General features: G+C 47.3%; 2 protein-coding genes across 7 annotated transcripts in view; one reads left to right on the top strand and one right to left on the bottom strand.

The window, feature by feature from the left end:
• The window catches only part of BICDL1 (BICD family like cargo adaptor 1), a 56,974-nt gene extending 50,678 nt beyond the window's left edge, over positions 1 to 6,296 (top strand). For 4 of the 5 annotated variants that reach the window (XM_081892364.1, XM_081892365.1, XM_081892366.1 and 1 more), the window contains one exon: positions 5,742 to 6,296. In XM_081892364.1, coding sequence (XP_081748490.1) covers positions 5,742 to 5,942 — 201 coding nt within the window. In that variant the 3' untranslated portion in view covers positions 5,943 to 6,296. The remainder of the gene's footprint in view (positions 1 to 5,741) is intronic. The other variant, XR_014163684.1, reaches the window with a different exon arrangement.
• Positions 6,297 to 11,726: 5,430 nt separating this feature from the next.
• On the bottom strand, positions 11,727 to 27,537 carry RAB35 (RAB35, member RAS oncogene family). Of its 2 annotated transcripts, XM_081892583.1 has the most exons (6): positions 27,266 to 27,530; positions 21,345 to 21,395; positions 20,645 to 20,768; positions 16,548 to 16,672; positions 16,057 to 16,181; positions 11,727 to 14,043 (listed from the first exon to the last, which is right to left on the bottom strand). In XM_081892583.1, exons 1-6 carry the CDS (start codon positions 27,315 to 27,317, stop codon positions 13,912 to 13,914), a joined length of 609 nt encoding a protein of 202 aa, XP_081748709.1. In that variant the 5' UTR covers positions 27,318 to 27,530; the 3' UTR covers positions 11,727 to 13,911. The 2 variants fall into 2 exon arrangements, with proteins under 2 accessions (XP_081748709.1, XP_081748710.1); XM_081892584.1 differs by lacking the exon at positions 16,057 to 16,181 and having other exon boundaries at positions 27,266 to 27,537.
• Positions 27,538 to 27,865: the final 328 nt, after the last annotated feature.

The following is a 27,865-nucleotide window of genomic DNA, read 5'->3' as shown; positions in this document are numbered from 1 at the left end:
CTGAGAAGTGTCGGAACTGAGCCCTGGCCTTGTTCTCCTCTGCGAGGTTTTCTCACAGAGAACAACAACTACCATACTTTTAGAAGACATCTGAAGGCAGCCCTGTTTAGGGAAGCTTTTAATGTTTGATGTATCACAGTATTTTAATATTCTGTTGGAAGCCGCTGAGAGTGGCTGGGGAAGCCCAGCCAGATTATTATTATCTGATCCTCTTTTAAAGCCATCCAAGCTGGTGGCCATTCCTGCATCCTGGGCAAGGTCCCTAGTTTAACTGTGCGCTGTGTGAAGCAGGTCCTTTTTCAAAATCTGTCCTGGCCCAAAAGGCCCAAAGAGTCTAAAGAGGGTGGGGGAATGCCATAGAATGAACTTGAAAATGAACTAGAAATTGCTCATGAATTCACATTCAGTTCACCTGGCAATTGTGGGGGAAAACATAGTTTTTCCAAAACTAATTCAGTAAACTTTGTTAAACCACACTAGTTCATTCTAAGCACTGTTTAGAACTAATCACTGAGTACATATAGTTCCAGGGTGGGGAGCTCTTGATTTCCATGCAGAAAGTCCCCGGCATCTCCAGGTAGGGCTGGGAAAGCCCTATATCAGGCTTCCTCAACCTCGGCCCTCCAGATGTTTTTGGCCTACAACTCCCATGATCCCTAGCTAGCAGGACAAGTGGTCAGGGATGATGGGAATTGTGGTCTCAAAAACATCTGGAGGGCCAAGGTTGAGGAAGCCTGCCCTATATCCTAGAGAGCTGCTGCCAGTCAGTGTTGATAACATTGAGCTTCATGGACCAATGATGATTTTTCCTCTAAAGACCAAAGACCACCAGTGTGGTGTAGTGGTTAAGAGTGGTAGACTCGTAATCTGTGGAATCAGGTTCGCGTCTCCGCTCCTCCACCTGAAGCTGCTGGGTGACCTTGGGCTAGTCACACTTCTCTGAAGTCTCTCGGCCTCACTCACCTCACAGAGTGTTTGTTGTGGGGGAGGAAGGGAAAGGAGAATGTTAGCCGCTTTGAGACGCCCTAGGGTAGTGATAAAGCAGAATATCAAATCCAAACTCCTCTTCTTCTTCTAAGTGGTGTATATGGTTCTTCCATTTAACATCTTCTTCTCACAACAACCCTGTAAGATAGGTTAGGCTGAGGGACTGTGATCAGTGGTGGAGGAAGAGGAGTGCGGAGGGAGCACACCACCCCCGGCAGCGCGATCCTGGTAGGGTGCCATCGTGGCTGCCCCCCCCACCTGCGCTGGGTGCCATGCCGCCACAGGCATGTGCCATGCCCCCAGGCAGCATGCCACGCCCCCAGGACGCCTGTCACGCCCCTGGGATGCGTGCCACCCCTGCCGCCACCTGCTCTCTGTGCCCTCCCACCCCTGGTGCCAGACCATGAAGCTCTGCCACTGACTGTGATTGGCCTGAGGTCAGCAAGTGAGCTTTGTGGTGGAGCAGGCATTTGAACCCAGGTCTCCCTGGTCCCAAGGACGTGGGTGGTGCTGTGGGTTAAACCACAGAGCCTAAGACTTGCTGATCAGAAGGTTGGCGGTTCGAATCCCTGCGACGGGATGAGCTCCCGTTGCTCGGTCCCTGCTCCTGTCCACCTAGCAGTTTGAAAGCACATCAAAGTGCAAGTAGATAAATAGGTACCTCTCCGGCGGGAAGGTGAACGGTGTTTCTGTGTGCTGCTCTGGTTCGCCAGAAGCGGCTTAGTCATGCTGGCCACATGACCCGGAAGCTGTACGCCGGCTCCCTCGGCCAATAAAGCGCCGCAACCCCAGAGTCGGCCACGACTGGACCTAATGGTCAGGGGTCCCTTTACCTTTACCTCCCTGGTCCCAGTTTAACACCCTAACCACTACACCACCACTGGTGCTGTGGAGCACTTTGCTCAGCTGGCAGAGAGATGCATGTTGTTTTGTTTTGGCCCCATGTGCCCCTCTCCCCAGCAAGATGACTCATAATCACAAGCTGAAAACATTGTATAATAAGAACGTGGAATGGAGAACTTCAAACCGCTCCCTGTCTTCCTGTTTAGATCAGCCCTTTATTCACAGCCATGACGACGGGGATCTTTACTTTCAGTGTAAAGGCCAAAGCATCTGCTTTGCATGCAAAAGCTCCTAGGTTTCAGTCCCCAGCATCTCCAGGTAAGCCTGGGATAGACTCCTGCCAGAATCCCTGGAGAGCTGCTGCCCATTGCTGCTCATGCACTGGCCCATAGCTCAGTGGGAGAGCAGGTAGGGATGGAAAAAGCCCCCCTTTCTGAAATCCTGGAAAGATACGGCCGACAGTACTGAGCCAAATGGACCAGTGAACCAACTTGGTGTCAGGGGTCCAGTTTCCCCATCTGAGGCGAAATGGGAACATGCTGTGCTGCAGCCTTACTTAGCTGGAGGCGATGGCGGGTTCCAGCGAGACCTTGTGCGCTCCACAATATCTCACCGGAAGCCAGCACTGCTTCTTGGCCAGCGGAAGTGGCAGAGTATACAACGGGGTCTCTGCTTCTTTGGTTTCTGCTGCCTGAGGCAGCTGCATCACCCTCCCTCACGGGTGGTCCATCCCTGCTTCGTATATCTCTATCGCTGTGCACCCCTTCCTACAAGCAGCCCCTCCAGTCTCTTCCATTTGAATTTCCCGTCTCCTCTTTCTCTCCCCAGCTTGTCTTGCCTTCTCCAGCCCTCGCTTCTGACTTGATCGCTCAGTAGAAATGAGAACAGCTAGGCCTCTGCTTCCATGACCAAAACAACTTGTTTTAAAGGAGGGATGGGAAATCTGTGACCCTCCAGATCAGGGGTCAGCAGACTTTTTCAGCAGGGGGCTGGTCCACCGTCCCTCAGACCTTGTGGGGCGCCAGACTATATTTTGGAGAGAAAAAATGAACAAATTCCTATGCCCCACAAATAACCCAGAGATGCATTTTAAATACAGTGGTACCTCGCTTCCGGTTACATATACTTCAGGTAACAGACTCCGCTAACCCAAAAATAGTGCTTCAGGCTAAGAACTTTGCTTCAGGATGAGAACAGAAATCGTGCTCTGGTGGTGTGGCAACAGCAGGAGGCCCCATTAGCTAAAGTGGTGCTTCAGGTTAAGAACAGTTTCAGGTTAAGTACAGACCTCTGGAACGAATTAAGTACTTAACCCGAGGTACCACTGTAAAAGGACACATTCGACTCATGTAAAAACATGCTGATTCCAGGCCCGTCCACAGGCCAGATTTAGAAGGTGATTGGGTCGGATCCAGCCCCCGGGCCGTAGTTTGCCTACCCATGCTCCAGAGGCATACCTTTCAAGTGACCCGGAAAAAAGGGGCATCTTGTTTTCTCTTGCGAGATCTCGGTGGCCATTTTGGGTGTTGCGATCTTGCATGCTTTCGTGCTGTGCTCTTGCCTGAAAAAAGCACTTTTTTTAGAGAGCAAGCAAGGCACAGGTCACATGACTCCCCTGGGAGTGCGTCCCGGAAGATGCGTGTCCTGGTTTTGCATCGGAAAAAGTTGGAAGGCATGCAGAGGTTGTTAGACTCCCAACTTCCATCATCACCAGCCAGCATCAGGGATGGTGGGAATTGTAGTCCCACAACCTTGGGAGGTCCACAGGTTCCACATCCCTGCTGTTGAAGCCTGTAATATCTTTTGTGTGTTCTTTAAAAAAAAAAATCACTTCCATTATTCTTTGGGGGGCAGGGGTATTCTAGAAATGAACCCTTTCTTGGCATGCTCTTTGAAATTGCTAGGCCAAAGGGGATTTGCATATACAGTGGTACCTCTGGATACAAATGGGATCTGTTCCTGAGCCCCATTCGCATCCTGAAGCGAACGCAACCCGCATCTGTACACACGCCGGTCACAATTCACCACTTCCGCGCATGTGCATGACATTTTGAGCGTCTGCGCATGCGCGAGTGGCAAAACCCGGAAGTAACGTGTTCCGTTACTTCCGGGTCGCCGCAGAGCGCAACCTGAAAACGCTCAACCCAAAGCTACTTCAACCCGAGGTATGACTGTAGATCAGGGGTTAGCAACCTAAGGCCCATGGGCCACAGGTGGCCTATGGGGGTTGTTTAACCGGCCCATGAGCCACCCCAAACTGAGCCGCCTGCTTAGTGAGTCCCTGCACTCTGCACTAAACCGGTGCAGCGCAGCATGGGGACTCGCTTCTGTGGCACCGGAAATCACGTATGTGCAGATGCCAGAAATTGCAGGCGTGCTCACTCACACACACAATCCAGCCCATAGCGGGATCGCCACTGGAGTGAACCGGCCCAGGCTAGGTAAACCTTGCCAGCCCCTGATAATAGAAGCCAATTGGCTGCTTACCAGACATGTAAAACAGTGGTGGCTGGTGCCCTTTGGAGCGGCAGGCAGGGAGCCCAACAGTAGGTGGCGCCAGAGCCAACGACGGGCAGAACCAACTAGTTCTAGGTTTGTTCCCACCCTCCTCCCTGCTGAGTCCTACAAGGGCAACAAAGAGATGGAGGAGGAAGAAGCAGCTGGTAGGCAAAGACATCCCCTGGACTGGGTGCAAGTAAGAAGGCAGGCTGGCAGGTGAGGGCTGGCAAAGGGCAGGCCGAGATTGGTGGGATAATGCCCTGGTCAGCCTAATGGACCAGCCTCTCTGCTGATTTAAGATGAGGCCTCAAAGCTAGGGGACTGGCTATGTCTGTTTTACTGATGCTGGCGGTGATATGGTAGGAGTGAAGTGTGTGTGTTTGTGCATGAGTGCACACACGTCTTCGCTGTGTCCATGTGCATTTGATGGTTGTTCCTAGCAACCGAGCCCTTGCTGTGATGATAATCCATGTGTCATATGGAAATTCTTGTTTCTTTCCTCTTGGCTTCACCGATTTCTGGTTAATAATGATTCCCCCCAACCCTCCTTTTAGTGCTAGAGTCTGCTTGTCATGCAGCTCATTCCTCACATTACATAAGCCCCGAGTGCAAAAAGCTTCGATGGCTGAGAGAGAACTCATGGCAAGATTCCTGGAGCTATTTCACCTCAATTTAGCATTTAAGTGATCTACAGGCACTGCAGTTTAAATAATGGTACCCAAATGCCCTTTGCCATGATGCAGAAGGAATGTGTTTCTGTGCAGAGGCAGAACTTAGTATGCCTATCTGTGTATAATATTGCTACCACTAGTACTGCTTCTTCTACTACTTTTTATTATTAGACATTTTTAGCCCACTCTTCAGCCAATAAAGGCTCCCAGAGCAGCTTACAAATAATCAGTGGGAAGACATGTTCTCACAATCTAAGAATTCATGACACAAGAGGAAAACGAGTTAGGGAGGGGAGAGGAGAAAAGCAGGCTCAGGCCCCAGTTATTAGTTACAGATATTTTGCAACGGGAAGAGGAATGGGAAATAAAATTGGCAGAGGAGGCAAAAGTTTCTGGTTTTCAGTTGTGCCAATGTACAGAGTCCGATCTCTCCCTCTCCTGCTGAGCTCTCTGCCTACAGGAGCGCTGTGTTTGTGGAGGCTGGGCTGCCCGCTATTCTGAGTTTGTGACTTTGTTTGCAGAAGCTGGCATGGCCATTTATTGATATGGGTGGGAGGGAGTAAAAGAGAACATTTTTGGCAGCATGATTGAAGGGAGAGGGGGGTCCCAGAGCCTGAGGATGGCCAGGTTTTGCTGCTTCTCAACCTTCTCAGAATATGGCCCCTTTATGTTTGTTTTATCCCTCCTGCTCTCTCTTTGTCCTTCCTGTTAACATCGTTCCTTCTTTCCTTCCTGCTGCAGGATGACATGCAGAGGGTCATTGACCAGCAGCTGATGGACAAACATCCAAAGGAGTGGAGCCAGCCCACCTATTCCTTCTCCAGTGGTCACGGAGCAAAGCGGCGCACTAGACCCTCCCCCTTGCTGAGGCCAGAGCAGCAGGGGTCAGAGCCCAGCGGGGCAGAAGGGAACCGCCTCTTTTCTTTTTTCAAGAAAAATTAATTGGACAAGAGCAACCACTCTCAATTCCTTTTCCCCCCCTTCCTTTTCCCTTTTTTATTTTTATTTTTTGAGATGAAGGATGCTGGAGAGAGATTCAGCAAGCCCAGCTTGTGATGGATGACGGTCTCCAATTCTGGTCACAGAAGAAGCCGCCAAAAAAAAGAAAATGAAAAAAAAGGGGGGGCAAGGAGTCCCGTCCCCCAACCCTTAAGAACACTGCACTAATCTTGCAGGCTGCGTGGTCTGAACTCAATGTTTACATGCGTCATAGTCCAATCGCCGGTCTTCTGCGCGATAGCAATTGAAAAGGACACTCTTTGATACCTTAAAGCAACACGATAAGAAAACACACAACCTTCAGGGTCTCTTGTTAGGTCCACTCTGTTTCTGCTGTGAGTAATCCAGATGTCTTAAAAGTCATTCTCTTCTGCAAAAGAGGAAACTTTAAAGGACCAGTTGAGATGTAGGAGCCAAGGAAGGGCCGGGGGCTGGGGGGGGGCGGACGGGGAAGAGAGAGAAAGGGGGAAATACCCATGCATTTTATTTGCTGAGTTTCCATTCTTTTCACCAGACCAGAGGGCACTAGGTTGGCAAATGCGGATCATGCTTATCTGTCCATTTCTCAAAAGTGAGAGAGAGAAAGAGAGCAGTCGTGGCTCCTGGTTTGGGCAGAACCAGGCAGAATTCAACAGATGGAGGAGTGTTTGTGCTCTGTCCTGGTCTATCTCAGGGTGGGTGACTAAGCAAAAATGTAAGCACACTGAAGGCAGTTCAGCTTCCACGTCAGCTCTGTTCCCCTTCCCAGAGGTTGTGGCTGCAAGGAAATGGGCAAGTCTCTAGCCAGCTGGAAGTTGCAAGTATGCTGCAGCAAGAGTCTAAGGGGGGCAGCTGCTCCTGTGCCTAAACAAGCACCATACCAACAAGCAGAAGAATCCCTGGACAAATCCTGCTGTCGCTGCTTGTGAGAACCAGAGCCCAGGTTTTTGCAAATCCTTGGGATTCACAGTATTCCCCCACCTCCCCTCCCAAGTTTGTCCTTCAGCAAAATGAGACCACTTGCTGTCTTCTAACCTGGAACTACAGTTCCCAATATCACAAACCTTTGGCCATGTTGGCAGGGGCTGATGAGAGTCCCAACAAGATCTGGAGGGCACCATGCTGGCAAGGGCAAACGGGTGCCACCCTGCCCTGCTACTGACAGAGAAGCTGTGCCAGCCTCGGCGCCAATTTTGGGAGAGGTCTTGCATGTAATCCTGAAATCAGCACTAATGCCTGTGCTGCTTCTCTGCTGGCAGTGGTCTGCCCATAGGGGTGCTGCCTTGGGGGCTTTTGCTGCCTGAGGCAGTGGCCTCACCCCACCAGCCCTGATGTTGGCTATCCCTGCCTAGGTGTTAAACCCCACCCCACCCTTGCTGCTATTGTGAGGTTAAATTGGGAGTGGTGCTCATGGAATAATAGAAGTGACAGGAGCGTGGCGTTTTTACAAAGAGGAGGCCCTATGGCTGAGATGCGGGAGCTGTTGAGACTTCAGCCTGATCCTCACTTACTCCCAACCAGCATGGTCAATGGTCAGGGATATTAGGAGTTGGGGTTACAGGTTCCTCACCCCAGCATAGGTGAAGCCAGATTCCATCTTTTCTTGGCATGGTAGTTCTAGGCTAGGGGCAGCCAACATGATGCCCTGTGGGTGCTGTTGGACACCCAACGTCTTGACTATTGGGTCTGTTGGGAATCCATCAACAGGTGCAGGGCATCAGATTTAGCTATCCCTCTTTGAACTGGAGGAGGGTTTGGGGGAGCTCCAATCTAAAAGTGGCAGAACTGAGATGCAGGTGGACTTCATGAGAACAAATCCTTTTCCAACCATAGACAGTAGGTGGTGTATGAATGCCCAGTCTGCTGTTATATCTTCTCTTGGCCCTCCAAAAACAGGAACCCAACTCTTGCACCTGCTGCAGGTGCCCTTCACAGCTGGAGCAGCCAGCAGAAATCCAGCTAAACTTGTCCCATATAGATTTAGGCTGAGTGCACACTATACATTTGAAGCGCATTCCCCCCTTAAAATTCTGGGCACTAAAGTTTAAGAGTTGCTGGGAATTGTAACTCTGTAAGGGATAAACTACAGTGCCCATAATTATTTAAGGGAAAGAATGTATTTTAAAGATATAGTGTGTTACAGCCTTAATCTGGTAACTGGCGGTTAGAGCAGAATGCTTGCAAGGAAAAGACAACTGGTTATGAAAAGAATGGGGAACCTGTAGTCTACTGGCTGCTGTTTAACTACAGTTCCCATCATGCTCCTAACTATGTCGGCTGGGGTTGATGGGAGCGGCAGACCAACATATGAAGGACCGTGGGACAGATAGTGCTGGTTTATGTAGAAAGGAATCCCTGCGCTGTGAGTTCTATTACTCCAGGGTGGGGAACCTGTTGTTACTGGAATCCCATCTGCCCCCAGCCAGCCTGGCCAATGGTCAGGAGATGATAGGAGTTGTAGTTCAGCAATTTCTAGCCCATAGGTTCCTGATCCCTGCATTACACCAGTCTGGAAAAGAACCCGAGTGGCAACATTCATAAAGGTATTCTGGTTAAAATAGTGTGTAACAGAACCTGTTACCTATATTCATACACTGGTTTGGCAGACAGCATCCTTGAGCACTGTGGGTCTTCCTTTTGAGTAAAAGCATGCATAGGGTGAGGCTGAAATCTTAGGGGGAGGGGGAAAGCAGCGTCTTTCCTAAAATGTGATGCACCATATTTTGCCGCCTTCTCCTGCAAGGTTAGCTACTGCCCATTCCATTGTGGGATACTGAACTGAAAGCAATAGAGAGAGAACAGGGAGGGCTGGTCTCCCTCCCCCACCTTGAGAAACCTGACAGCCACACTTGCAGACTTGATTCCAGGAGTTGCCAGTCCCCCACCCACGCTCTCTGTTGAGCATTGCCATCTGTCATAACAGCACAGCTCCACGCCTCCCCCCCAGCCACATCATATTGTGATATTATTGAACTACACAGCCAAGGGTGATGGAGCTCCATTAATTTGGGAGAAGCGGGTGGCTGTAGAGCAATTCCAAGGAGCCACACTGCCCACTTTATCTCCCCCCTCCCTGCATTAGCTGAGAATCCTCACTAGGGGCATCAGTCGTGGTATCACTACCTAAAGATCAGACCAGACAAAACATTGCACAGATTCATTTAGTTAATTTTTGCACCTAAAAGTACACCACTCTATATTTTGGAACAGGAAAGGGAAAACTGTGTCCTGTGTCCCGTTCCAGCCCCCACTCCCCATTCTGGGGACTGCAACTCCCATCGGTCTCAGCCAATGTGATCCAGCTGGAGTCTAACAACAGCCCAAGGGCTGCAGTCGCCCCCCCCCCTGTGTTTTAGAGCCTGGCATGTGTTTTGCCTGTAAGAAAGAGGCAGACTGATAATGCAAGAGGGGCACCTGTAGAGCCTCTGGCTCCCTCCATCATTGATCACTGCCAAGTAGCTAACCTTTCCTTAGGAGGAGCAAAGAAAGCTGCAGTAAAACAGTGGCAGGAGAGAGATGGCCCACAGCTCCTGTTTTCGAGTCTCTGGGGTCCTTTTCAGCTTTCTCTGGCTGTGGGTTGGGCAGGCTCAGAATTGTCAAGAAGGAAGCAGAGCTAGCAAGCCCCATGGATATACACTTCACACGGGAGGTGCAATGGGCCACCAAGTCTATTGTCTATAGCAAAAAAGAAAGTACGGGGGGGGGGGGCACATCAGAATCCAGAGAGGCCCAGTTCCACATGGCAAAACTGATCCTCATTTTTACCATTTGGAGGAGGGCAAGAGAGATTGTGTGGCTGTCTGTAATAAAATAAATCCTGGCACATCGAAAACTTGCTGACCAGGAAAGAAGGCAACTCTAGAACACTTCTCCAAGTTTTATTTTATGTGCAATTAAGAAGAAAAATGAGGAGCATTCAGTCGCTCAATTCCCCATTATAGAGCCCAAAGTAATATAGGCCAGGAAGTGAGCAGTACACAGCCTTTTTAAGAACATCAGAAGATCCTTCTTGCTGGATCAGGCCCATCTATTCCTGTATCCTGTTCTCACGGTAGCCAACCAGCCCTTTTCACACACTACTTGATCTAGGCTGTAAGCCAGAGCTGGGGCAAGCCTACAGTCCTTCAGACGTTTCTGGACTCTCAGTGCCCATCATCCGTCACTCACTGGCCATGTTGGTGGGGCTAATGGGAACTGGAGTCATAACAGCTGGAGGTCCAGAGGTTGCCCAGCCCATCATAAGGGAACTAGGAACCTACTAGCAATGAGCATTCGCAACAGACCATGGCAGGTTCTGGGGACAGTTCGCACCTCCAGAGGCCCTCGGATCTGGATCTGTCAGCGTTCCCCACTTCAGCAGCTCAAACCGCTTACCCAAAAGTAAAGCGAGATGTGCCTGGGAGCTGCATCAATAGGCTTCCCCCACCCTGCCCAAAGCCCTTGGAAACCAAGCACACAGCAGGGATGAACAGACAGAATGTATCTATAGAGGTATATGTACATATTACACAGTGCAGTAATTTTTGTATGTAGCAGTAATGTAAATAAATGTACTTTTTATATAAATATATATAAGATATTCTATAAAGGCATATTTTAGTAGAAAACGCCGCTCTACTGCTTCTTTTGTAAATAGTTCTCGTCAGAATAAAATGGGTCCTTTCTATGGGTACTGTCTTTCTATGGGTACTGTGAATTGCTCACTGTTGTAGGGGGGAAGAAGAGAAGCTGTACCCTGCAAACATTGCTAGACTCCAACTCCCATCAGCCTTGACCACTGGTCATGTGGGCTGAGGCTGATGGGAGTTGGGAGTCCAGCAACATTGCAAGGGGGGGGGAAGAGACCTTCTTTCGGAGTTCCAACAGGGAAAAGCACTCCCTTGCTGCATTTAAGCCAGTCCTGGAGAACTGCTTGGCGTACTGACATTGTTGGACTCCAACGCCCATCAGCCTCCAGCCAGTATAGCCAGTGGCCAGGCATGATGGGAGTTGGGAGTCCAGCAACATCTGGAGGCCCACTGGTTTCCCTGTCCCCAACGTCAAACGATGGTAGCATGTTAAAAATAATAATTTGTGGTGTTTGTTTAGTGCTCTTTGTACAAATATATGCCAGGTGTTCACAATGCAAATTACATAACTGAAATACTACTACAGGTTAAAAACAAAAGCACTTCTCAACAGCTCCAAAACCAATTCAGGCAGAATGAATGATCCAATTGGGCTATTTTAAAAAAAGACCTTCATTTTCCATAGGATTTCTATTTAAAGCACTTAGGAGAATAAAAATGTCCTAACCTAGTACCTGATGGTGATGCTGACACTCAAGACAGCTTACTTAACTGTTCAGCTTGTAAACTCAATCCCAGATGTGTCTCTTCTGGATTATAAACCGGCTTTCATTTTCCTACAGATGAGGAGCAGCCATTGTACTCTACACTCCAGCCCCCTGCTTTGTGCAACATCTTGTCCAATGAAGAGTTCTAAGACAACTCAGAAACTTGCCACATTTAGGGAATAAAGGTGGTGGGATCAACAAGTCTCTCCCCTCCGCTTTGTGAAGAAATATAATCTAGCAGATCCCTTTCCAAAAGAGGCTACATACAAGACATTAGCATACAATACATTTTCCTGACGGACATATGGAGCCTAACTGGGAAAGTGGGGGGGGGGGGGAGAGAGTCAAAGAAGCTAGAGAAGAAATTTGCACACCTGATACTGGGGGAGAAGCAAAAGACAGGAGCCTTGAAGGAAGATTTGGCAGCTTGGCACCTTTATTTTTAGTTTTTTAAAATTATTTAAAAAGCATAATTAGAAAGTTTCAATATACAGAAATAGTCCTAGCAAACCAGTTAGACATTCCACCGCTTGACATCAGCACCGCTAAAAACGCAGCTCTCCCCACCCCCCCATTTAATACTCCACAGGCACCACCCACTAGCACTGTCCACCAAGTAAATCTACCACCGTGAAGCCTCCTTTAATGACCGGAGCTTATGCAGCAGCACTGAGCAAAGACAAGAACCGGGAGAGGTGCTGCTAACGGCATCCTTGGGAAAAGAATCCCATGCTTCAACATCGGAAACTGGGACTGCTGCATTGGCAAAGCTCACACCCACGCCCCCCCCTTTCACAAAAGACCACTGCAATATGAGAGCCATCCCCCCTCCCTGTCACACATTGAGGATCCACCGTTGCTTCAGCCCGTGAGTTCCAAACCAAGACACCAGCACGTTCCACCACTTTCTACGGGCCTCTTAACGCTAGCCATTCCTTCCCAATTGGTTTGCTCAGCTCACATTCTCAATTCTGGAATTAGTGAGAAGTTAACTTACAAGAGACGAACAGAGCAGGCAGCAGTGGAAGATGGGCAGCTGGGATGGATGTTGTCTTTGAGAACAATTTCACCGGCTGAAACCTGTCACATTCGCCGCTTGCGTGGGAAAAGCCTGCAGAGTCAGACTACTTGCAATGCGATTGCACGAGGGCTTTGTACAACCATAATTGTTGATTTTTGTTATTCAAGGCAAGCAAAATAATAAGGGGTTTCAACTTAGCCCTTCTTGCATAATTCAATGTCCAAAGGGTCAGTGACGCTGGAGAGCCTCCTATCAATTTCATATTCAGGGGAGGAAGGAATCATTTTGGTTGAAAAACATGTGCTCTCCTATAGCCTGGGCCATCTTAATATGCTAGGTGAGCTCATTTTTAAACAACGAGGAGGTAAGCCTCTGGTTATTTGCCTCCTAAAGCCCACCATAGCCATTAAAAAAGAACAAGGGGGATAAAAACCTTTTACTTTCAGCATAACCAGATCAGAAATCCAGTCAAGACTGCACAAACAACAGCAAGAAGCCCCATCCAATACCTAAGAGACCACCTCTGGTCTGATAAAGGACACAGAAAATAGCCCGTTGACACCTGTTGGGTGCAAGCACCATTTGGAAGAGCCAGGTACCCCTTCAGCTCTTAATTTGTAGGAGAAGGGAACAAAGCAAGAGCCACAGAGAATGTTGGCAGCCAGAAATGCACTTTTGAGAAATGCACATCGTGTAACTGTGTGCAGAATGATGAGTGCAGGAGTGGGGAATAGTTTTTGAGAGATTTACACTTTGGTAGCTCTTAAGGATGTTATGGGAGAGAGATTCCACCGGGGTGGGGATAATACTAGTTTTAAGTCTCACATCTAATTGCCAAAGATTTCATTTCAACTGGCCAGAGAAGTTAAATTGGGATGGGGGTGGGGGTGGGGGAAGCCTCTCTCACCCCCTGCCAGGGAGTGTGGAGAAGAAAGAGAGCACAGCTATTCCAAGAAGTGACAAAGCTCCAGCAACATTGGCTATTCTGGAGACTGGGGGAAAAGGAATCTCGGAAGGTTGCCCACACAGCCTGAAAAAGTAGCTAAGGCCTCCATCCTAGCCCGAAGGTTAACAAAGGCTGAAGAGGAATGAATGCCAACAAGGGGCAGCTTCACTTAAGGACATTGTACTGTACTCTTTGGAGGGAGAGAAAAAATGGTGAACTCTGAAGAAGTCATGATTGGTCGATAATTAAGAAGGCAGAAGCAACAACGAGGGAGGCGCAGCTGGTTAAAGCACAATATACATTATGTACAAAACTCTTGAGATCAAAAGTCCACTTGGTAGGCAAAGTCATTTTTGTCTACAAGATGTTCTTGGGGGGGGGGGGATAAGGGAGGAAAGAGGGGGCAGAATCACCTCCATCCAATACCTCCTTGGCACTATTGTGGTAAGGTGCCTCCTGACCGAAAAAAAACGTGGAGAGAACTCATTTAAATAACGGCACAAACTGAAGGGTGTGCGGGGGGGCAGGGAAGAGTCCTCCCGTGGCCTAGCCCAGTGGAATCGCCGCCTGCATCTGGCTGGAAGGGCTGAGCTCTCTGAGGGTGCAGTCTCTGCCGCAAAAGAAAAGGGCATTAGCAACACCGGGCCTTCTTCCGTTTACTGTTCTTCGTTAGCTTCACCACATCGTTCTGTTGCTGCTGCTGCTGCTTTGCTAGGTTGTCTTTTTTGGCTCGCAGAACCAACTCTGTGATGCAGTTGAACATCTGAAAAAGAAAAATGCAAGATGAGAGTGGAGAACTCTGAACAACAATAAGCAACACGCCGGAAAGCAGACCAGCAGCAGTCTCTGGCTACACCAGAAGTGGCCAGTTCTAGAATCAGGGGCACCGAAGACGTTATATTAGCTGGCCACTAACTAGAGTTAAGAGCTTGGATAATGGGATCACATGTTCCATCAAGAGCTCCTCACCGCTCTTGCCCCTCTTGTTCAGCATGGCAGCTGAACCATGTTGTCCCTGCTTAACACAAACTGAGGGGTGCTATTGAACAAGCTTTAAGAACAAGGACGCAGAAGCTCCAGATGTTGACAGATTCCCATCATCCCCAGCACCAGGGCCAATGGTCAAGGGAAACAAGGGGAGGTGTAGTCCAACACCACTGGAAGGCTACGGGTTCTTTTTTTTTAAGAATATTTTTTTATTAACCGACCAATCACATCAAATCAAACCAAATTACATAAATTCCAAATTACACAGCCGAATTTTAAATTTTTGTTGGGGGTACCCATATTTCAAGTTCCAAAGGGATCCAATCAACTTCTTGCTTCTTACTGCTGCTTTAATGTTCACAAATCTAACCTTATGATCTTCACAATACTATCCAGTCCTTTCTTATTATTTTTCCACATCTCTTGTTGCTATTTTCATATATTTTTCCTTTCTCTTTGTGACCTCTGATAGTCTCCGCAAGCTGGTTAGAACAGTTTGTAATCCTGCGTGGATATTATTATTTTTTATCCAGTAGCCATATCCAGACGTTTTCCATATAACATCACTTCCATACATCAAAACAGTCTTAGCGTCATTAATCTTCACCAATCTGCCTCCTTTCTCAAAACCTCTGAGGAGATTCACTAGGAATGCAGTCTAAAAACAAGTCCATTCTTCCTCCCGGCTGTAAATCCTTTGGCAAGATGGTGACTCCGAATTAATTGCTGCGCCATTCCAAAAGCTCTTATTGCTTCTCGGTCTCCATAAAGCATACTTTTGGTTAAAGTTTATCTCCACACAGACCTTAATCATCCTGCTTGGGTCAGTTCAACCGACGGTTCTAATGAGGGGTTCTTGTAAATCACATAGAAGGAAAGTAAAAAAGGTTCCCCCCCCATTCAGCCCCGTTGTCAACATACCCCGCCTTTGGTGTATCTTCATCGTAAAATATTCCTGTTTCTCCAGCCCGTCGTCTTCTTTCGCAGAGGTCACTTAAATTAGCAGACTTGACTCCCCTTCTTCACTTGAAATATGTGCATTTGCTTCTTTTGTAATTAATTATTCCAAATTGCTGCAACTAGTGCGCGATCAGAGACAGCGTCCAGGAGAGCCGAGGTCCACACGGGGGCATTCTGCCTAGGGCCCTCACCCCCTTCTTTCGAATTAGGGAGTGATTTATGGGCACAGCAGGCAAGGGGAGTGTTCCCCATTTCCTTGGGGCAACAAGGGAGGCTGCCTACTCCCATAACAGCCTCTTAATTACCCCGTGTGGGTCGGAGAGATGGTATTGTCGGCCATCTTCCAATGCGCCCCCTAGTGGCCCCCCGGAAGGCCACGGGTTCCCTATCCCTGCTTTAAAAGAGCTGCGAGGGCCAAGTGACATGGTTCTGGATAAAAGCCTTAAGGATACTAAATGAGGAGGGGACCAGAATAAGAGGTAACTTTTGAACCACTACTCCCATCAGCCCCCAAGGTAAGGAAAGGAAATATGTGGCCTTTCACATGCTGCAGGGCTGCAACTCCCATCCCCCTGACCATCAGTCCCACTGGTTATGCCAAAGGACTCTCTTCGCCAGCCTCCAGAAGCAAATCTATTGCTTTCTACTTCCTATATATCAGGCATTCTGCAGAGAGAGGGATGGTTTCTTCACAACCATGTCAACGCCTTCCTTGGTATGTAGGCTAGAACAGTCAAGGGATCAGCAATGTGCTCATCAGAAGCAACATGTCCCCTGTGCGATTAAACGTAAGCCGCCACCCCCCATCTTTTCCTTGGTCATCACTTACTTCTTCCACATTAATGTTCTCTTTGGCGCTGGTCTCAAACAGTTGGATCCCCATCTGCCCAGCAAATTTATAGGCGTCTTCCGTCTCCACCACTTTCCGTTCTGGGTCATCATTCTTATTACCAACTGCAAGTACCAAGAAGTCACATTTAGCATTTATACAGCTCTTCAATGTGATCAAACCCTTCACATTCTCAGTAATTTGGACAACAGCCTTATGAGGTAGAGCCATGTGATGATGCCCACGTTGTAGGTTGGGGTGGGGGATAGACAGAGGCCGAGAGTCAGAATCTTGCTTGCGTAAGACCACCTGAAAAGCTCATGGCTGAAGTGAGACATCAACTGGGACTTAAACTGAGAAATTTAAGCTGGTTCACAGCTCAATCTGCCACTAGGATTCTTTAGCTACCATGGGAAAGTGCAGTCCTATGAATCAGCCATCAGCTGGCCACGGTAACATGACTCAAAGGCTGCTCAAACCAGGCAGCTTACCTAATATCCGGCACACATCGTCGCAATTCTGGTTTATTTCATGCAACCACCGCTTGACGTTCACAAAGGACTCAGCGCTCGTAACATCATAAACCACAATAACCCCATGTGTCCCTCTGTAGTACCTGAGGAGAGAAAGAGGTGTGTTAAGGCATGTGTCTGTGACACTTTGAGATGCTTCACATGCTTGCTTATCAGGGGTGTGGCAAGGGGAGAGAAACACCAGTATAACTGAAGCAAGCAATATGGCTGTGGAGGGCTTGGGGCTGCCCTTAACTGCTTGGACTGGGCAAATAGAAACTGTGATAGAAACAGAAGGGCAAAAACTGGAGCTTTTGAAGTGGGGAGAGGGGAACCACACAAACAGACAATGATAGGCTGCCTGGGCTTCAGCACTGTGGGGGAAGCACATGGTGCAGGAAGTGGAAGCAAGATTCTGTGGGATGCAGTGTTGGCAGAGATGGTTCAGAATCTCAGATTACCATGGAGAAGACTCTGTGAGCCATGGACAACTGCTGTCACCATGAGCTTGAAATGGATTAGAAATTCAGGAAAGAGAGATGAACACAAGAGGAAGATGTTACAGAAGGAACGATGTTGGCTGAACCAGTAACGTTACCGGCCAGCAAGCCTTACTTGGGCAGAAGTTTCCGAGCATGATAGCACTGAAACATGCAAGGCCCATGGAAAGATTTGGTGGACAGCTTTTTTGGTGGAATGATTGTGGCATTCACAGCTGCTATTTTGTGGGGAAGGGACCACAGTTCAACATTAAGGCTTGGCACGCAGAAGGTCCCAGTTGCAAACCCCAACATGTCCGGGTGGGAAAAAATTATCTGCCTGTCAGTCAGTGTAGACCAGGATGGGGAAACCTTTAGCCCTCCAGATAATGCTGAACCACATATCCTATCAGCCCCAGCCAGCATGGCCAATAGTCAGGGCTGACAGGAACTGCAACCCAACAACATTCGCAGGGTCAAATGTTCCCCACCCTGGAGGAAGACAATCCACTACCAGATAAACTAATAGTCTCAACTGGTGTGTAAGTCAACCTGATGTGCTAAAAGATGGGTTGTAATCACCTTTGGGCAGGGACCTGTTTATTTGCTGCCATGAACATTAGATGGTGTAGTATAAGCAAGAGCAACTTGTAGGCAGCCTTACCACCAAGCAAATGGCACAGTGGGGGACAAGCGTAGGAATAGAAGTCGGCTTTTAAATGTTAATAAGCTTATTGTGCATTAAACAGCATCTGGACTGGTCACCTGAAGTCACCCTGCACACTCCCTTGGTTCCATTTCAGTAGAATTTACCAGATACAGTCTTAAGAACATCAACTGGACCACACAACTATGTTTCTTTGTTGTAACAAATAGAATAACAAAACACAGAACTAGACAATTGTAAATCAGCAAGTGTATCTCACATGCTGGTTCAAACCTACTGTGCGGCCTGCAGCATTTAAGCCTTCAGTCCCTCTTCAGGGTGCAACACGCAGATGAGTGCACACAAATCCTGGAACAATACCAACTAAATGCTGCAACCTGAACTCTGCTCATGTGTATTATTTTGGCTGAGCTTGCATGTCACTGGGAGGGGCCAAGTGACGTACAGAGCCCTGAAGCCCCACCCTCTGATCCTGCAATGTCTTGTTCAGCATTTCCTCTGGCTTCTGAGATTTCCCCTTGCTCAACCCGGTCTTTATGCAAAAAGCTGAGATTCTGAGGAAACTGAATACCACACTGGATGGCTTCCCTGTGCAATTCTGGGGAACTTGAGTGCACACACCCAGTCCTGGGCGTCGCCCTTAATTTACCAAGTGGATTAGGGGCAAAAGCATTCAGCAACTTTTCTTGTTTGCACCCGACATCTTCTTCTGGGTATTCCACACAGGGTACTGGTTCAATTCCAAAAGAGCCCTAAGTCCAAGTCACAATGTGGTGTGTTTGCGAGTGCGCGCGCACACACATGGACACTCACACAATCACACACAGGAAGAGCTCTGCTGACACAGCAGCAGTGAGACATGTTGCAGCTGACCCACACTGCCCATTTACCAGATATCCCGCAGTGCCTGGCTGTTTTACCCCTAACACATTTTCCTGTATGAATCTGGCCCACACAGCACAACCCTCAGAGGATATGCCTCAGGACTTGAAGGAAGTCAGGGGCCAGTTCAAGCAGCATGCTCAAAGCTTGCTGTTCATACTACTTCCTGCAGCAATAAAGAAATGCAAGAAAGCAGTTTCCAAGCAGGCTTTCATGTAAATTGGGGAGACCCCCACTGCACCTCAAGGTATAACGTCTAGTTAAGACATGCATTTGTCTCATTTCCAAAATATTTGTATTTGAACAATAATTGATTTCTCCTGCAGATACGCTTTATGTAACATGAATTTCATCTGCAAATCTCATTTTATAATCTAAGTGACATGCCAACATTAACCTCTTCCTCTGCCCTGAAAAAACAGCAGACATAGAATCAGCCTAATAAAGCAAAGCTGATTTCCTGCCCTGATTTGCTCCTGTTCTGTGAACAAGCATGCCTCCTGTGTTCTGGGCAGTGCAAAGCCCTTCAGCCAATATTTTTTAAAGCACCCATTGGTTGAAGAAAAGCCATCGTCTTGTATACACACTACGCATTAAAGGCTTATCAACACTGCAAAATTATATTGGTTTAATGCCACTAACTGCCATGGCTTACCTCAAAGAATCCTGGGAACTGTAGTTTGCAAAAGGTGCTAGGGATTTTCTGTCTGTGATCCTTATCTGCCTTACACACTTCCCAGGATTCCTTGGGGGGAGGGTAGGACTACTGAACTAGTTCAAGTCATGAGGTGGCACTACAGTGGTACCTCGGGTTACATACACTTCAGGTTACATACACTTCAGGTTACAGATTCCGCTAACCCAGAAATAGTGCTTCAGGTTAAGAACTTTGCTTCAGGATGAGAACAGAAATCATGCTCTGGCAGCGCGGCGGCAGCAGGAGGCCCCATTCACTAAAGTGGTGCTTCAGGTTAAGAACAGTTTCAGGTTAAGAATGGACTTCTAGAACGAATTAAGTACTTAACCTGAGGTACCACTGTACACCCTTCCTTGCTCTATAGGAAACAACCCACTTGAGACAACAGACAACAGGATTTTAAAGACTAAAAGCTGGCAGGCAAATAATCCCCATTCAAAATACACACAGAATCTGAACTCAAGTCATCCAAATTACTTCTGTAGGGCACTTCCTCTTCTCAAGCATACGCCTATTTGCAGCTAGCCACGCGTTTCTTTTTGTGAGCAAGTCCTGCCAGAATGCTATGACGACATCCTCAAGAACAGAACAAGGATTTTTTTTCTCATTTTCCTACCAGTGCAAAAAGGAACTGGGACCAACAGAAAGACAACCCTCCTACCAAGCTGCGATTCCAGCCTATACTCTTAACATTAGATCATGTTGGGAGGGGTAAGGAACTGGCAACCTTCTAGATCAGCGGTTCTCAACCTGTGGGTCCCCAGATGTTGTTGGACTACAACTCCCATCATCTCTGACCACTGGTCATGCTGTCTAGGAATTATGGGAGTTGTAGTCCAACAATATCTGGGGACCCACAGGTTGAGAAACACTGTTCTAGATGATGTTGAGTTCCTAACTCCCATCAGCCCCACCCAGCAGGACCAATGGTCAAGGATGATGGGAGTTGGAGTCCAAAGAATCTGGAGGGCATCACATTGGCTAACCTTGGTCTAACCACCACACAGGACAGCAACATCTCATAGGCCACAGGTTAGCCACCTCTGGAGTAGAATCACAGAATCCTCATACCCTTATAATATACCTTTCTGTGGATCTTAACTGTCAAATGCTTTGGAAGACAATCTTGGCAGAAAAGCTAGGTAGTAGCAGCAATAAAAATAAATATTACTGTTATTGTTGTTATAGTACCATGTGTTTATTAGGCGGCAAGTTCTCATATACTTCCTCTGGTATTGTGGAAAGGCACCTTAGCTAATAATATGCAAACTTATTTAAGCAACTAATTATTAAAAGACAGGATGAAATCAAGTCCTTGGGTCAATTGTCAATCCTACTAAAATAAACTCACGTAGAGGTGATGGTCCGGAAGCGCTCCTGTCCAGCAGTATCCCAGATCTGCAGCTTGACCTTTTCTCCATTAATCTCAACTGTTCGGATTTTGAAGTCTACTCCAATTGTGGTGATGTAGCTGCCTGTTGAGGGAAGCAGCACAAACAAGAAGCAGTCAAGCTAATAAGCTCAGCTGCACATACAGAACTTCAACGGCCAACGAAAGGGAGGGCCCTGTTTTCTCACCAGAAAACATTCAAGCTTCAAACCCTGAAGAATGAAAATAAAACTTTGTATTTGCAGAAATAAAGACTGCAAACCCAAGAGCATGTAACAGGGAGAAGAAAATTGTTTTGAGCTCATGCACTATTTTGAACAGAAACCTTCTCCCTAAAAGACTTTAAATCATGACGTTCAGGACTTTTACATATATATGTTTGAAATGTGTTGCAAGTTGCTTGGAGACCTTCAAGTAACAAGCAGCTAAGAAGTCGAGATATTTATTATTATTAGTTCTGTGAGTATATATGGGCAAATGAAGGGGTGCATCCTTGCCCCACATGACCTGTTATCCCCAGGATCTAGGGTGATGAGCAAGGGTGACTTGCCACTGGCTTCCCTGCCTTCAAGCCCCTTCTCTTCTCCTTGAGTGTGAATAGAAGCATTCTGGAGCTCCTTGGATGGAAGGCTCCTCTGGAGTTGTTCTGGGCCCAGCTTACCTGAAAAAGTGTTGTCTGCAAAACGTAACAGCAAACTGCTCTTGCCAACACCTGAAAGAGAAAAGAGGGAATGCTCAAGGATGCAAACTGAACCAGAGTAGTATATTTTATGTTGTATTTCAACCACTTTCGAACACAAAGCATGTAATGCTCTTTTCGTTGGCTACATCTAGCAACAGTAGCTTCACATATCTGGGACTCTTAAAGGTAAAGGTAAAGGTACCCCTGACCATTAGGTCCAGTCGCGGATGACTCTGGGGTTGCGCGCTCATCTCGCTCTATAGGCCGAGGGAGCTGGCATTTGTCAACAGACATGGCCAGCATGACTAAGTCGCTTCTGGCGAACCAGAGCAGCTCATGGAAATGCCGTTTACCTTCCTGTCGGAGCGGTATCTATTTACCTCTTAGGTGTCCCCAAATCTGCTTACTAGAGGCAAATGCTTTGGGTTTTCTGGTGAGCAGGTAACACAGATCATCACACACTCTTATTTGGCTACAGTTCGGAGAAGATTATGAAACAGGAGTCCTTCTTAAGCAGCAGGACAGATTCTACCAATCCCCTACGTCCTACAAGCCTCCAACACAATGAGCAGATCTCATCTCTAACTTTTGAGTCCTCTGCAGGTGCCAGATAAGGGAGGGAACTAGGTGGTGTCTATGAATAATGGTTGGCTAAAAAGCCATGGGAAGGGGCCACTAGGATATCATTATATGAGCTGGTTCTTAATGACGTTATATGTTGCCAACAAACAAGAAAAAAGTGAAGAACTCAGGACAGAGGCTCAATGAATGATTCATTTTAACTCTTGTAATTAAAGTTTTGTTATATATACTATTTTCTATTTATAAGCTACCTTGGCAAGACTGCAGTCTTGAAGAGCAATGCAAAAAAACATTCTAAATGAATAAATGAACAGCATTACTAGGGGTGGGAAGGGACAGGAAGAATAGCTGCTATAGTTCATGCAGGAACCACAAACGAGTCCTTATTATATCATGGAAATCTCTCCATGTTACCTTTTCTGGTTCAGAAGGTTTACCCCTTACAGGATCGATTGCAAAGGATAAACAAGATAAGAAGTGTATAGTTTCTGTGGACTAGGACAAGCAGCATACAGACTCTCACTACCATTTTTTCAAGAGAACTGGTAACATTAATATTGGGATTAAATGGTACACCTTTTGTTTTTACCTAATTGGGATTAAATGGAATTTCTGATACTGGATTACATTTAGCCAGATGATGACCAACCACTGAATACGACCTAACCACTGTACCTGTAATGATTTGGGAAGCCAGTCATACCACCCTTTGCACAAGCCATGGGGGCGGGGGAAGTTTACAATAAAATCAAATAAGATAATACTTCATAAAATCCATAAACAACACAATCCTTCAAACCACCACCATTCATAAAAAATCACTAAACAACAATTACTAATAGCGGCAACAACTAATTCATTTGTCTCATTGAGTCCCCAAATGGTCCGCGAAAAAACATTATGTCTTAACTAACTGGCAAAGAACTGAGGCCAGATGCACTTCATCATGGAGGGAGTCTCGCATGCAAGGAGCCACCCCTGAAAAGCCCCTGCAAGCACTGAAGAGAAGCCTCCTGCTTTTCTGTCATCTTTCAATTTTTTGAGTGAGTGCAGAAGCCTGGAAAAAATGAACACGGGCATATGAAGCTGCCTTATCCTGTCAGACCATTAGCTGATCTAGCCGAGAATGGTCTATCCCAACCAGGCCTTTGCCCTTTTAAAATTTGGGTTTTTTGGGGGGGATTATTGGGTTGTTTTTATTTTTATTATGTATTTTGTGGTTTTGTATTTTGATTTTATTCTGTGAACCACCCTGAGACCTCCAGATCTAGGGAGGTATATAGGGAGGTATATAAATTCTAATAATAATAATAATAATAGCTGGCAGTGGCTCTCAGAGGTATGTTGTCATCACCCACTGTCTGATCCTTTTGTAACTGGAAATGCCAGATGCTGTTATAATAGAGTTCCAGTGCTTGACGGGGCAATACAGACAACTGTTTTACTACAGTGTTGCATGGGCTCTGTGCTAAGCTACCATTTGGTAACTGGTCATCTAGATGCACCAGTTTTTAAGACATCTTAGAGCAGAAAATGGATGAAGAGTGGCTAAACTGTAAACCGCAGAAAGATCTCCCACAGCAGAGCCAAGGGAGCAGATGGAAAACTTGCACAGATTAGTGCCACTTCATACATTATGCATTCCCTACACAGGCAGCATTTTCATGTATGAATTAAACAGCGTGAAGCATTTTACACAGCACATGTCAAGCATTCAAAACCTTTCACGTACATTATCTCAGTAATCAGTAATCCCAACAACTATCTGAGGAGGTAGGCTAGTATTATCTGTATACTGCAGGTGAGGAGTGGGCTGAAATAATATAATCTTGCCTCTAGCCCCCTAGTGAGTTTGTGGTTGAAGTGAGATTGCAAAGGAGCATTTTCTGGCTCATACACAGCTACTATTGCTAATATTAAATCCTCAAAATGTTTTCTAGAGGCATTTATAAACTGTATGCAAAAGAAGAAGAAAAGGGAGGCAGGCTCTGCCCTTGGGTTTACAGTCTAAGTAAGACTAGACACAAAAGGAACGGGGAAATGTAAAACAGCTCTTACAAATGTTAGCTCTGGGAACAGAGAGTTGCTTTTAATTAACCAACACTGGAGGTCTCTAAGCTCTCATAGGATGGCCTACAAATCTAAACACCTACATTTCACAGTTGCTTCCTTCCCCATTCCATCAGCCAGGTACCTCATATTCACAATGCAAACTGTATGTCGTGCAATCATTACAGAGAGAATTCTCATAGGCTGTTCCATTTTTATAGAATGTCCTTTCTCTGAAGGACCACCAAACTGAAAATAGTTCAGAGGAAGGGCAACACCTTCCTGGTTTTTAAACTAGTTGTGGTTGAAGGGCTGCTTGCTTGGGAAGCCGGTGCTCAAATCCACATTCAGTTTTGAAACTCACAGAGGAAATAATTCCCTTTCCATCTAACCTGCTCAGCTCAATTATTGTGAGGCCACTACTCTAAGCTCTTTGGGAGGAAGGGCAGGAAACAATCGATATTAAGCCAAATTACATGTAACATCGCTGCCAGTACTTGGACCTTGTTACCTGTGCTTGTCCTCCAAACTCTCCACCATTTCAGCATTTAAAATGCAATCTAGCTGAGACAGAGACCTATCCTTTTTGCAACACCATACTCTAAGGTGTCATGTATATGAATGGTGCTCCATGTATAGAAATGACAAAGCGTAGGCGATTCTAACCTTTGGGTAAATGTTTGGTGGCCATGGAGATTAGGAGGAAGCATATTTAAAATTTACTTGTTCTTTCCAGTTACTCGGTCTCCTCTTATAACATCTATAAGATACTTTTTTAAAAATCTGAAAATACTTTACAGTCTTTCATTCATTATTATTCCTCACATTCAAATCTACCCCCTCCAATCCAAGGAGCTCAGGGCATAATAAATAACAGTCTCCCCTGCACCTATTTTATTCTCACCACAAGCCTTGAAAGTATGCTGAGGGTTAAGAGCACAACTGGCTCAAGCTATGCAGTAGACTTCTCACCAGTGGCAAGTGGGGATGAACCCAATGAAAACCTGTCTTGAACTACACCTGTGTTCAAGTATCCTTGTTTTCACCCATGAGATGTTCGACAACATGCAGACAGCTCGCATGGCATAGCGTCTAAGAGAGTTGTAGCCCAGCAGTTTACTACTCATACATGCCCCACTGTTTTGGAAGGGTCTTACTCAGAGGAAAGTAATCATAGGATTGAAACCTCATTTACAAATCAGGAAGCTCTTGGTTCAGAATGTATCCTCTACCACAAACACACTAGGTAACCTAAGGCAAGCTGTTTCCTCTCTTTCAGACTTGCAACTTGGAGATACCACTGACCTACCTTTCAAGACTGTTACAAGTATTACAACAAGACCATGCACGAGGTAACCAGAGTCTGTGTGGTGTAGTGGTCCAGGGATAGTCAACAATGTGCCCTTCAAATGTTTTGGTCTACCAACTCCTATCATCCTCTACCATTGGATATGCTGTCTGGGGCTGATGGGAGTTGTAGTCCAAAACATCTGGAGGATGCCACATTGGGATTAGACAGTCAAATACAAGAGATATCAGAGCTCCAAGTCTTCATTCACCCGCTAAGTGACATAGGGCAGGTCACTTGGTCTAAGCTACCTCACAAGATTGCTGTGAGAATACAGCAGACAAGAGATAAATATGCATGCCACACTGACCTCCTTGGGGGAAAAGGTGGGATATAAAAATGTAACGTTTATTTGTTTACAATACTTACCGGTATATTCTGCTTTATGGGCCTGAGCAGCTCTCAAAGCAACTTACAAAAGTTTCTTATAAAAATAATCAAGTCTGGTATCAGGAAAAGAAATAGTATGGTTCCCTCTAGGGTGCCAAGATTATTTGAGGAGCATTGCCTGCCCTCAATCCTTGGGCTTCCCTAGCATTGTCCTTCAGGCCTCTGTTTACTAGGCAGCAGAGCCCACAGATGGGGCTGAGCAGTTAGAACAGCCCAAGAAGGAGGCAACTGTTTTAACTGATTCTAATACTGTACTGTATTTTTGTATTGTGATTACCTGCCCTTTGTTTAGAAACAAACAACATAAAGGAGGAACAGAATAAGCATAATAATAATAATATACCGCTGCTTTACAAGGAAATACTCTGCTACCTCTCCTTGACATTCCAAACAAGAGCTCCAAGAAATACACACATACATAAATAGAATATTGTTTTGCAGTAGAAATATACATTCATTTCTCTGACATGCCCCCTCCAATCTTCCACAGGCTAGCTCTTCCCATTCCAGTTTCTTTATTAATTAATTACGAACATTTATAGCCAACTTTTCATCCAAGGAACTCAAGTTGGAGTTTGTAGCCTCCCACTCCCCAGCAGTTTATCCTCACAACAACCTTGCAAGGTAGGTCAGGCTGAGAGGTACAATGACTGACCCAAAGTCACTGATTCTCACCCTGACTGAACAGGGGATTTGAAACCTGACCACCTCAGGTCCTAGCCCAGCCGTAGCCAACCTGGCACCCTCCAGATGTTGTTGAACTACAACTCCTATCAATCCTGGCCAACTACTGTACTCCTACTATACTAGTTCATAGTTACTTATACTGTGTTCTGTCCCAGGGATGGGAAACTTTGGCTCTCCAGATGTTTTACATCTCCCACCCTTGCTGATCACTGACTTTGCTGGATGGCATTGATGGGAGCTGTAGTCCAACAGCATTCAGAGTGCTCTAACCACTAGGAAACACTAGCTCCAGAGTCACCCTGCTTCCTCAAAGAAATCTCTGGGGTTCCCCCCCCCCCTTACGAACAAGTCTTTTAAAAGCTCCAGGGTACAGATACATACATTAATAAACAGAAAATGAACAGGGGGAGGGGGTAAGCAGATATTATTCTTCTCACTTCCCCCACCCCTTGGGGATCAAATCCCTACGCGGCCACGATGAAGCTCACTGGATGACCTTGGGCTAGGCACGCTCCCTCTCAGGCTAGCCTACCTCACGGGGTTGTTGTGAGGATCAAATAGGGAGAAGTTGCGCACCCACCTTGAGCTCCTTGGAGAAAAAAGGCGGTATACAAAATGCAATGCAATAAATAAACCCCCTCCCTGACTTCCCCACTCTCCCCAAGGCTGATGCTGCCCCCCCCCCGGCTCTTCCGCCTCATACATCCTCCTCCCCGCTTTCCCTTCCTTCGAGGCTCTTCCGCTCCCCTCCCTCCGCGCGGGCCGGGCCGAACTTCCTACCCTACCTCTCCCCGCCCCGCCCGTGCCCCGCCCCCTCCTCTCCCCCTCCCCCACCCTGCCTCACCGCTGTCGCCGATGATGAGGAGCTTGAAGAGGTGGTCGTAGTCCCGGGCCATGGCCGGCGAGGCTGGGGGAGGGGAGGACCGCCGGGCGCCCCTGGTGCCGTCGCGGGAAGGCCGAGTTCTCCTCAGGCGGCGGCAGCGGCAACAGCGGCGCCTCCTCCTCACGAAGCTGACCCAGCAGCCGGAACTGACAGAAGCGGCGGCGGCAAAGCAAGCGACGGCGACACCCGCCCCCTCCCCTCAGTCCGCCGTCTCGCTCTTCCGCACCAGGGCGCATGCGCGCCGCGCCGCCCGGGCAGCTGGAAAAACCGCCAGCTGCTCGAGCGCGGCTCGCGGCGCACGCGCGGCTCCGCCCCCTTTGGCCTGCCCTGCCGCTTCCTTTCTTCTTCCTCCCCCTTACCTCGTTCTCGTTCGCTTCCTCTGCCCTTGCTCGACATGGCGGCCGGAGCGACCATTCCCGTACTTCTTTCTTGCTCGGCGTATTAATACGCGTGCGCACGGAACGGGAAGCGGGTGCGGGGGGGAGTCACCTAATGTGAAGCGGCAAGGAGAGTGGGTTGGCGCCTTGCGCATGCGCCGCCTCCGGACGCCTCTGTCACCTC

The sequence above is a fragment of the Podarcis melisellensis genome (assembly GCF_964234715.1).
Source record: "Podarcis melisellensis genome assembly, chromosome: 16".
Taxonomy (NCBI): Eukaryota; Metazoa; Chordata; class Lepidosauria; order Squamata; family Lacertidae; genus Podarcis; species Podarcis melisellensis.
The sequence above is the reverse complement of the archived record's forward strand: the minus strand, read 5'-3'. Positions and strand labels throughout refer to the sequence as shown.